Source organism: Apis dorsata, unplaced genomic scaffold (genome assembly GCF_000469605.1).
Source record: "Apis dorsata unplaced genomic scaffold, Apis dorsata 1.3 scaffold_52, whole genome shotgun sequence".
In the NCBI taxonomy this organism is placed as follows: Eukaryota; Metazoa; Arthropoda; class Insecta; order Hymenoptera; family Apidae; genus Apis; species Apis dorsata.
In genome coordinates, this window is record NW_006263353.1 from 3,163,374 (window position 1) to 3,175,365 (window position 11,992).

Below are 11,992 nucleotides of genomic sequence, written 5' to 3' on the forward strand. Positions count from 1 at the left end.
TCAACCGCATTGCGCGCGGTCATAATTTTTTCTGAAAGAAAAATTGGATTAGCAGGGAGGGAATAAAGAAACAAGAGAACAAAATCTTTCGATCTTTTCTTCTTTTTTCTATCGAGCATTATTAAAGAAAATACTTTTCTAAAGCTAGGAATTGAGAGTTAGATGATGAAAGAATAAATTTAATTTATTTGAAATAAAAAATATAATTTATGAAAATAAAAATGTAATTTGTTTAATCTAATTTCATTATGATATTCTTAATAATTCATGTATTATGAGTTACTTAACAAATATAGATATATCAGTATAATTCAATGAAAAAAACATAAAAATGAATCTGTTTTTGATCAAATGTTACCACTTTTCCGATTAGTCATTGTCGAAAGTCGTTACGGCATCCATCTTGAAATTCCTTTTTTCCTCCTTGTGATATCCCAATAGTTAATCTGCACAAAAAATTTTTAGAATAGATATATAAAATATATGAAAATTAAAAGATTGTATTAAAACAAGGCAATAACTAATATAATTTGATAAATAAAATTGAATTAATTAATTTCTTCAAAGAATTATAATATTCAATAATAAATTATTGAATAAATATAGTAATAATAATGAGAAATAAAAAAATAATTGAAAAAATAACATATTACGTAATAAATTGGTCACATTGAGGGAAGAGAAGCGTTTAAACACTATAATTTTTGATAATCCATATAACAATTTCAATATATCATATAAATTAGACAGAAGGCGGGGGAGGGGGGGGGGGAGAGCAATTAAACAAGTCGAAACCTGTCGAAACCTGTCGAAACCTGATATGAACGCGAATTGAAATTTTCTCGAAAGATTGAATTATATTAAAAATGTTTTCAGCTTTGTAGGCTTAAAACATTTTTAAATTTTCAATAATATAATTCAATGAATAATTAAATAAAACTAATAACAATATAAGTAATATAATAGCTTTAATAAGAATAGAAATTGCGACGCAATATGTATTTACGTACCTCAAGGTGATGCGTCCTAGAGGATTTCGGAAAGACGAATAACACAACATATCACATAATTATTCACAAAACTATTTGATTTTCTTATCACAATGTACAATGAACACTTAAATAAACGAAATTAATAACAATATTAATAAAATAACTTAATAAGAATAAAAATTGCGACGTACGAACCGGCGACACGTCCTGTCCCAAGGATTTTCGAGAGACGAATGACGCAATGCACCACATGACTTCTTAGAAGCTTTCCTATTGGTTGGAGCACTCTCCCCCTTAACTACGTTTGCGCGGTAAATCTTTCTTCGAACGAAGAAGTACGAAATATTCCGAGTTACATATCACGTGACTAGCTAGCGGCTCGACTATTGGCCGAAACGATCTGCTCCTTCTAAGTTCGTCAGATAAATTTTCCCTCGAATAAAAAGCTACGAAATATTTATAATAGTTATTCGAACAAATTTTATAGTTACATTTAATTTTATTTTTAATTTAATCAGTAATATTATCATCTAATATTAGAAATAATTTTATATTTCTTGAGAATCTTTTAATCATATATAAGTGTTTCTTGAGCATATAAATTTTGCAGAACAAATATAAATAAAAAGAGCAAATAGAATATGAAAGACAAAGGATAAAAATGACTGCCATCTTTAAAATGTAGCAAATGAGATACGTAAAGAAAGGAGAAAATAATGAGGGGAAAAAAATAAAAAAAGGATATATGTAATTATTTTTTAAGTAAACCATCTTTTTAAAATTATGCAAAAAATGATATTGATATCAATTTTTACTCTATTTTTATTTTCTTTCTTTTCTTTATATATTTCATTTACAGCACTCTGAAGTTAGCGTTGATTTTAATATTTTTATCCTATCTTTATCCTTTTCTCACTATTAATTTTCCTTTTCTTTACTTATTCTTAGTGCGTGACCACAAATAAAATATGAGACATCAAATGAACTTTCGTCGTTTCTCTTTCAAAACTCTTTTAAAATGTGTCTTAAAGTAATTTAATATAAAATATGTACATTTTTGTATAGAACAACGACTTCATAAAATATAAATAAAATTTAATAAAAATATAAAATCAGAAAAGATCTACAAGATACCAACTTTCGACTGAAAAGTTTCAAGTTGAAGAGCATTGTTATATGTCTTCTAAAACTATCAACCAACCAATTTTCATTATGAAGTTCAGAATCGTATCGTAAAAATAATCTTCCGAATAATTCGTAGGATAATTATATCGATGGAATGCAAGGTATGAAATAGATTTTATTTGTGAATAATTCTTTTTTTAATTCTTTAACATTTTATAAAAAAAGAAATCAAATTTACAACTCAGTATTAGATTTTTTTATTAATTTAATTACATTTTAAAATATTTGTAACTTTTTTGTCAATTTTAAATAACAATTTATATATATATATATACACAGCATTCAAAATTCGATTTTAATCATAATTGAATATACTTATGTGTAATGATTCGTTACTAACGAATATTTAAAACAATATATAAACGAATAATAAACTATAATATGATTCCATAACATAAATAGCTACAACATAGATAAGTGTAGAAACATGTACACGCTTTAATTGCATGATAATTATATACCAAGAAGTATTAAGCATTAAGTTGCATATAAAAAATGCGTTTCTTAATACTACATATAACTCAATATACAAATCGTTTTAGAATCTTCTCTGTACAATAACTGACCCACATCGATTTGCGAACTTAGCACATACATTTCATATATATTTCGTACCACGTATCTTTTTCGAAGACAACACGATTCCATTTGAAAGGTATAACGGCAATCAGATTTTTCTAACGATTAACAATTTCTGTTTCTTCCTAGTAGATGGATCTAAAAAAATAACCTGTTTATCTACATAGAATTCAAATATCTTAAAGCCATTAAAAGTTTAATATAATTTTAACATTTAATTCGAAACGTTGAACATAAAATTGCTCTATATTTTAAGGATTCTCTAAACTACTTTTATTTAGGTTAAAACTATGTTAGGTTAAATCTAAAACGCGTTCGACAACCTTCATAAAATTCTTTATATGTATAATGTCTACATAAAAATAATTAATTTCAGGAAAAATTCAAAAGAATAATGGACAACGGAACAATGAATCGGGAAAATCGGTGAAAGTTCTCACGTAAGAGGATAGACTCGATTATCAGTGCCAGAAATAGGTAGAATGTGTCACGTCACGAGTTCGTGGATCGGTTCACTTTCCTACGACCGTATGCACGCTTCGTGACGGATCTTTATTCAATTCCTCGTTGATGTAACAGGGGCATTACCGACACGAGAAACCGGCCAGATAGGAAAAAGAGTGGAAATTTGATCGCATTGTTTTCATCTCCAAGAATGACGTGATAATGACAAATTAAAGAGTGCAGAAATCGTATCTTTCCATGCTGTGCCAAAGTAAACGACGATGATTTCCAAAGAAAATCCAGGTAAAAATCTCGCTTCTCATAATTGACTCGTTTTCTATATCAAAAATCTATGTCAATCTTGTTCATTTGTCTCTAACTTTCTTGTCTCTAACATTTTTAATTATTTCTAACATCATCAGCATTATATAAGTCGAACAGAAATCACTTTAATTCATTGATCATTTTAATCATCTGTTTATACAACGTGTCTCATTATTCATGATGATATCTTAATAATAATCAGGCAAAAAGTTCTTCATGAAAAAATAAAATATAAAGAATTTTTTTCATTTGAAGCTTCGTTTTCGAGTAAATAAAATTTGAAAAATTTTTAAGTACAAGTAAAATTTCAAGATTTATTTCTTTTTCTTTTCTAACTTCTAACTTTCTTTCGTAGCATTCCAAGCTAGTGAATTTACCGTTCCAAATATTCGAAGCTACCAGGAAGCACGAATAATATCACGTACCGAATCGTCGATCTCGATCGCGTACGTGACATTGAATAAGGGTAAGACTTAAAATTTTTACGCACACCCAATATATGCAATGTGTCCCAGTTCCTTGGTTCACTTCGAGCACGTGCAAACCAGTTTCGATGCAGTATGTCTTGTACAAATACTTTCTGCCGGCGTTTCTCAGTTAATGACACGCATAGACTTCCGATTTAATGTTGTCGTCCGTTCAACAACACAATGCTTGATCAGTGTTGATAAACGTTGACATATTAAACAACATATAGGATTATATTTAATTTTTAATTATTTAAATTTGTAACAATTTACAAATTATATTTCATATGGCTTATATCAAAGTATTTCAAAAGTGAATATTCTATTAATTATATTAATTTTTCGTAATCTATTCATCATCGACAATAAATTATTTATGATAAAAACAGCTTTAATTTTTATCATCTAAAAAAGCAAATAAAAATGAAACAAAGACATAATCGATATAGCGTAATTTCTATTTTGTTTTTTTCAATCTTGTGGATGATTTGAGTAGAAACTAACGATATTATGAAAAAAAGGAAGAATCTCACGTTTTTTTTTGGAAATATTCTTCCACAATACGGTTCATTCAGCCTACTTCGGCATTCGAGTTTCTTCTTTTTCTCGCTACGACATTCGTTTAATCATTTCTTATTCGCTATCGCTCTTCGAAATCTCAGAAACTAATAAAATTTCCATAAAATAATCAGCCAAAACGAGTATCTTCGATATATACGTTTTAAGTATTAATCGAAAGGATTTCGAAGTGTGTTACTATTATGGAAATTCTTCTAGGTCGACGAGTGGTATCGTGTGTACGTAGCGTCGGGGAATTCTACGTACTGGTACTAATATCTAGGCTGTCTGGAGCGTGGCCGTTCTTCCTCCATGGGTATCGAGGGCCATGACGAAAAAGAAGGAGGAAAAAGACGAGGCCGTTTCCATGAACGAGCACGATCGTTTTCGGTGGTCGTCGAGCGACTAAGCCGGTCGTCGCTCTACCTGCCCAGTGGCCAGATCGATAGTAGGTCAATGGAATTCATCCGACCACGTTCGCCATCGTGTCTCCATTGACCCATCCGATTCTTCCTTGTGATCATGAAATTTAGACAAGATCACTGTGAAACGAAGGATTGATCGTGTGTATTGTATTTTCTACATCTTGACCATTTAATTTAATAATTTGCAAATACATTTCCAATCTCAAGATCAAGATTTTCCCATTCAGGAAGAAATGACATTGAAACCATTTCTCTCATTGAAGAAACGTCGATTGCTGAAAACAGTCACTGACCGTTGCTTATCGTACGTTCCTCATGAATGTAGGTTATTGGCATGGAAGCGGTTGTTTCCAATAATGGGAACACCTTCACCAACGATCCATTAGTGAAAACTGCAAGGTGGTGCTGGTTAGGAATTCGTAACAATGTTTATGAGATGGCTACTTGATCCATGACGTCTATGAATAACTTCGAAATAAAAGGAATAGAATAATTAATAGAGAATTGGAGTAGAAATAGCTTTTGTCCAAGAGGTATAATTATTTTTATTAGAAATTGAAAGAAGAAGAATTTGAAATAGAATAATCAATAACTATAACAATAACAAGTAAAATTAATTTAAATTATTAAATTATTAATTAAAATAATTAACAGAATCAAGACAAACAGTATCATCGGCATTCAAGTAAAAATTTAAAATAGAAATTACATCTTGTATCATCTGCATCTGGAAAGGCAAAGGATATAAATGAAATTTCAGTTATTCATTGGAAATCGCTCGGCTGTTGACTTATACTTCGTTCCAGATGACTGTGCCATCATTTCCTAGTCAAATCTCAAACTTTGCTACGTCTTTCACAACAGTTAACCTCGATACGAAAAATAAGGTGAGGACAGAGTTACTTAATATTCTGCTTGATGATATTCTTCATTTCTCGTTTTGTTTTTCACGGTACACGCTCCGAATTTCACTCTCGCGTTCCACTTATTTGCATTTATTTTATGGATACATTCGGATATGGGCCGACTACTCAAAGAACCTAACGGAGATTGCAAAAAGTGATCTTGGATCTCGTGGTTGTAATCAAGCAATAATCAAAATGAGATCACTCGTCACCTCGCGTCAGACCGGTCTAATAGCACATAAACAGCGCAACGGTTCACTGATTTGCAGTTTTTATTAAATCTTGTTATAGAAGAACAGTTTTCACGAGAAACGACGAATTAATTATTTCTTTTTGCCTTGTTGAACGTTGTTATGATTAGTGTAATATTTATTTATTTGATTAACGGAATGAATCTATTTGTTTCACAATATGAAATAAGAAAATAAAATGAAGATGGAATGGTAAACAATATTGTTTGAAACATATTAGTAAACAAAATATGAAAAAGAAAAATATAATATTGATTTGATAAGTATGACATAGTTATCATACTCTAATCAAAATTAAAGTACTATCTAATAATTGGAAGTTATATTAATAATCCAAATGATTAGCAATTGTCCAAATTAAATTATGAGTTCAAAATAAATGAAAATACAATATAACAATCTAAGAATATTCGTCTAATCTTTGAAAAGTTTTGACAACTAATAACATTATACATACGTTACATCATACATTAATTAAAAGATCAACTTAATTCCTAGTTTCTACACTTTCTAAACATCTTAACTATTTTTCATGTACAACAAGATAAACCAAAGGATACACAATAAATTCATGTACAGTTATATCATGAATAACCGTGTTATGGAATGTATAATTAAACAAGTATTTAATACTTGAAGTGCTATGAAATTTCACCTAACCAAACCAAAAAAAAAAAAGATCCTCCGTATAATAACCGGCACAATCCATAATCTCTATATAAATAACTCGTATCTCGTGTTTAAAAAACGAAAAACAGTTAGCAAAAAAAGAAGAAAAAAATCGACAGAGAATTTTCCATCAGCTTTCACCGCGGCCGGTGCCAAGAGGTCCGAGACCGTGGCGCATACGAAATCCGAAATCCTCCTCGACGCCTCTCGAAACGAGCGTGCGTGTACCGAGGCGCGTGGCCGGTTGCAGCCAGAGAGGAGACGATAATGACCTTCCACGGAGCGGGCATGGACGGAGTAGGAGGGCCTTTGACACACTTGACGCTCAAGTGAATTGTAGCCGAGAACCGAGGAGGTTGCGGTTAGTTTTGAGCGGGAGATCGTGGTGAACGCGTCTCGCGAGAGAGGACGACGGAGAGGACGAAACGAGAGGACGACGTGACATGCCGGCCAGGTGACACGGGCATGTCGAGGGAATCGATGTGCCGTTCGCGACATGAATTGCGTGGAATCCAACAACCTCTAAAAAGGTAGTCGAACATCACTGAAGAGAAAAAAGAGGAGCAACGCGTTTGGATTGATATCGAGGTCGAGGTTGCTGGTGGGGGCGACGGAAGTGATAAAAGGTGCACGTGGATATCTGTTCGAAGAAATCAAAAGTGTATATTGATCAATCTCTGGTTCTTTCTCTTCTTGGTTCAACACTTCGGTCGAATTGTTATGGCAAATATAGGATGAATTACATTCGAGTTAGATTCCTTCAACGTTGGAAACAGGAATAAAACAGTCCATTTCATAAATGTGATTTGTTAACATGTAAAAAAATATTTTTGGAAATATCAGAGACACAGTTGAATTAAGTTTATTTGAAAACTTGTACGAGTTGAAGTTTTTAATTAATTAAAGTTTCGGCAAGTAACTGAATCTAGTCCTCGACGAGAATGCATCTGAAGTACGTGATCGTGATCGTGTGTTTCTTCGTGGCGCGTGCAAATTCTCGGCTCTTCGTTTTGAAAAATTTGGAGAAATATTCGAGGATCTTTAATTTTGGTGGTTTATGGGTGAACAAGACCGGGAATGAATTGTGGGATGGGTTAATCAGAGACTGCGATCGGTCAATTACGTTTTCCTGTATACAGAAGAACGCATACACTTATCTGGATCATGTTTTCGAGGAACGAGACAACATCACGGTGTTCGATGGTTTGACCATGACTAAGAACAAATTGGATTATGGTACCTGCCGCAGGAATTTAAAGGAAAATTATCAAGATTCCATGGATGAGAATCTTGTGGATGGATCTATCAAGGATGACTGCAACGAAGAGGAAAGTGAGGACGAAAGGGATCGACAATTTGACGAAAAGCAATCACCTTTGGAGGAAGTGACTGATGCGTTGAGGAAGAAGACGGTGAAATTTCTCGCGACTAGAGATTACGAGATCCAATTACCCGATTTTTTCTTCGAGGGTGCCACGATTAAACTGAGTCCTCGTGAGGTTGACGAAAATGGCGCTTTGGTCAGAGTGGACTTTGGTCAGAATGGAATGGAGAACCAAGGACGACTCTTTTTCAAAAAAATTAGTACGATTCTTTATAACGCAAAAATAGATTACATGGATGTTTGTGTAAATTTAAATTTTTTATGTATAATTATAGAAATGAAATTGATATATATATACATAAACTTTTCAACGATAAAAATTTGCTTAAAATTTTCCACAATTTGATCAATGTTGTTCGTATTTTTAGAGAAGTTCATACAGAACAAACTGTTGACGAGCTTTCTGGCCCTGCTGCTGATCATCAAATTAATCAAATTGAAGTTCATGTTCGTGATACCATTTTTATTCGGCGTGGGTACCGCGAAGAAATTGTTCCTCAAGCTGCTGCTCTTCTTCATACCGGCATTCGCGCATGTATTTAAATTATGCTCGAGCTATTACTCGACGCACGGCACGAAGTATCACCATCATCATCACCAGGTAATCATTAAATCCATTTCGATGTCATCTGGCGAATGCTTCTCGAATAATAACCACATTAATATTCCATTTTTATTTTAGATATCTCATCATCATCACCATGTCCCGGTTCCGGTACCAGTTCCAACCTACTACAGCCACCGTCATCACAATGAATTCGACGGTTACGATTACGCCCATCCTCACATTCAATATCGAAAAGATATCGAGGAATTGAAGGAATGGGGTATAGAGCCTTACGAAGAACCGTACGAAGCAGAGCCTATAGGAGGTGGCACAGTCCATCCTCCTGGTGTGCTTCCAGCGTCATTTCCAGCGCCCACTTACTCCGGACCGTATAGCGTCTCTCAGTACGCGTCGAACGTTCAATCGCTACCGTCTCCATATCTGGAGAAGCATCCACAAGTGTCGGCTCATAATTTAGCTTATTCGGCGTACGCTGATAACCGTCGAACGAATTCCGCACCAGTGGTCAACGTTCCTTTGAATCCTGCTAACTTGCCCACCACTTTGCTGCCAACCGCGACAAATGTAAAGGCGTACACCTCATTTGGACAAACGCAGAATGTTAATAAGCAAGGTTCCGCGAAAAGCAATCAGATAGAGTCGAAGATAACAGTTGGCACTCGGCGATCAGAGTACGACGATGACTTTTATGGACCGATAATTAACAGGCTAGAGGACATATTCAAGCAATTGAGATTCGTGGATGAGCCTTGTAGAGAAAGACTCGTGTGCAGCATGTACAAGAACCCGGCGGTTTATTCGCCGCACAGCAACCTCGTTTCGAACGAGTTGTCCAGGTAGGAGAGGATGAAAAATGAAGATTAACCGATAATTATTAATGTTTAGAAGAAGTTGGTTCAACGTTGGAAAGCGTGGAAACGGGGACGTGGTTATTTGGTTTTTGTCCGTCCTTGGTCAAATAATTTCACGAACAATATTGAGATGATTGATTCTTTTGTCTTCTTCCCCTTTTGTCTCGATTTTTCTGATATTAATTACGTGTTCATCGATTCGCATCGCATTCGAATTCGATCGGTTTCGGCGTTAATTATGAGGAGAAAGGTAGCCATCGTTCTGAATCGCTCGAATCAGAACGTTGAATCACATTCCTCTCGGACTTGATTCTTTTTCTTTTTATATTCTTTCCGTTGGCCATTCTCCGGCAACGTTAAACGTTGTTCACGAAACAAGCATTCACTGTACAAGAATTATTAATCCCAGTATATTATGATAAATCGAAGCTAAATATTCTCTTTTATCAATTATTAGTGATAAATAATATGTTATAAAAAGAGATTAATTTTGAGAGAAAATGAAAAAGAGGAATTCAGAAGAAGGCATTCAATTTCTCCATAAACAAATACAAATAAGAATTAAATTAAAAAAAATCGTTTATTAACAATTAATTACACGTGTATATAATTATTAATGTAACATTAAAAGAGAGTGTAATATTAATTCGTTAGTGTGTGTATCCGCTAAATGGCGAAAGTATCACACATGTTGACTCGACGCAAATATTGGCAGAAGAAAGAGGGTCAGGGTTTAATATGATTGTCGCTTGATTTCTATGTCAAGAGATTGTTAACGGAGACAATTTTTTTTTTTCAGAGATCCGCAGGAGTTGAAACACACTGGGACCGAAAGCTCATCCAGCCAGAAATTTCACAGATATCTCGAAGCGGCCAGACTTGGGCAAGATGGTGGAGATTGTTTAAGAACGTATCCATGCCATATAAATACCGAATAAATCGGGTGTAAATTTTGTAACGATTTGCAATAGGCTATGTAACGCGCTAAACTAGGCATCGAAATCTCCGTATGAGATTGACTGGTTTATTCCGCTAGATGTTATTTAGGTTATTTATTTGTGTCAGAGTCACGATTCTTCGAGTGTCGAATGATTTTATACATTTAAATATTTTTAGAAAGATAAAAACACGATATTATTTTAAAGAAACGCTTTGATCGTTTTTTGGAAGGTTTATCTTAAAATTTGAAAAGTTTATCGCAAAATTAGTGTAGAATTTTCGATAAATAATATTATTTTATATAATATATGGGGGGCTTTATCTGATTTGCACTCGTGGCAATATCAAATGGAATTTAATGTGATGGATATTATAAGTCGAATGGAATGTTCGAATACATTATAAATGTAAATATCTACAAGATTTTTTTCGAAGTTACAAGAATATTTTTTAGCGTTTATGTTCAGTCTTGGATATCGTCCGAAGCTGGATAATATTTTCTGATGAAATGTCAAATTTCGTAGCTTTGACACTTTGTCAGAAAAGAAACTCCTAGTGATAATTCTTGTAACTTTATTGTTGTTTGTACGAATTGTACATTTTTCCCGGATATTAAATTAAATAAAAATAACTTCTCCTAAGATATTTTTAAATCCATATATCGTTGTGTAAAATACATACAAAATGTAATTTATATTTAATATATAAGTAACTTATTGCAATGAGTATATTTTTAAAAAATAAACTCTTAACGCAAATATTTATTTATTTTTTAAATTCGATCGTTTATTGTTACGTTCTCGGGTGCCATACCCAGTTATTACTGTAGTTATTATATATGCATAAATAACTCGATTACGTTTAGACTGTAAGTTATTTATTGTACAAAAACGATTCGCACTTCGATGTTACTATCTCGAAGTTGTATTGTTCGTAATAAATAATGTAAAAAAAGGACAACTATCACTGTTTCATACCTTATATCATTAAAATAAAATTACCAAAAAAATTATTTATACTTACGTTTTTATACATATCTTTCGAAGAAAGATAAAATTACATAATCACATGTAAAGCTTGAATAACCATAAAAAGTATAACCAATTTACACTCTCGATTGAATCTCGTTCAAGAAAACGAGCGATCCATCATCCCCATTCACGAATCTTGAGCCAAATCACCGTATAAAATCACTTTCTATCCAATCTCTATCTTCGTTCATTCCTCCCTCATAAATCAATTTTTACTTTCATTCCATTCTCTTCTCACGACCGACACCTCGAGCAATTTCACTTCGTCGTTCGTTCGTCGTTTTTTCTCCACCAATGCACGATCAATCGCGCTATACGTTTTCTTTCCTTTTTTTCTTCTTTTTTTTTTTCTTTTTACCACTTCGAATCATTCGAATCGAACGAAAGAAAATCTTCCACGATTTTTTTTTTTTTTTTTTT

The 11,992-nt window shown here is 33.1% G+C and overlaps 1 protein-coding gene across 1 annotated transcript; it reads left to right on the plus strand.

Moving 5' to 3' along the window:
* Nucleotides 1-6,402: 6,402 nt before the first annotated feature.
* Nucleotides 6,403-11,495, plus strand: LOC102676404. Its single transcript, XM_006609329.2, has 4 exons — nt 6,403-8,383; nt 8,552-8,784; nt 8,866-9,587; nt 10,402-11,495. The coding sequence occupies exons 1-4, from the start codon at nt 7,741-7,743 to the stop codon at nt 10,538-10,540; spliced, it is 1,737 nt and encodes a 578-aa protein (XP_006609392.1). The 5' UTR covers nt 6,403-7,740; the 3' UTR covers nt 10,541-11,495.
* The last annotated feature ends 497 nt before the right edge of the window (nt 11,496-11,992 follow it).

Excerpts from the sequence above, each read along its gene's own strand:
- LOC102676404 (XM_006609329.2), top strand. The coding sequence starts at position 7,741 with ATGCATCTGAAGTACGTGATCGTGATCGTGTGTTTCTTCGTGGCGCGT. Across the intron at positions 8,785-8,865 it reads ATCACCATCATCATCACCAG|ATATCTCATCATCATCACCA; the intron begins GTAATCATTAAA and ends TTTTTATTTTAG. Across the intron at positions 9,588-10,401 it reads GTTTCGAACGAGTTGTCCAG|AGATCCGCAGGAGTTGAAAC; the intron begins GTAGGAGAGGAT and ends TTTTTTTTTCAG.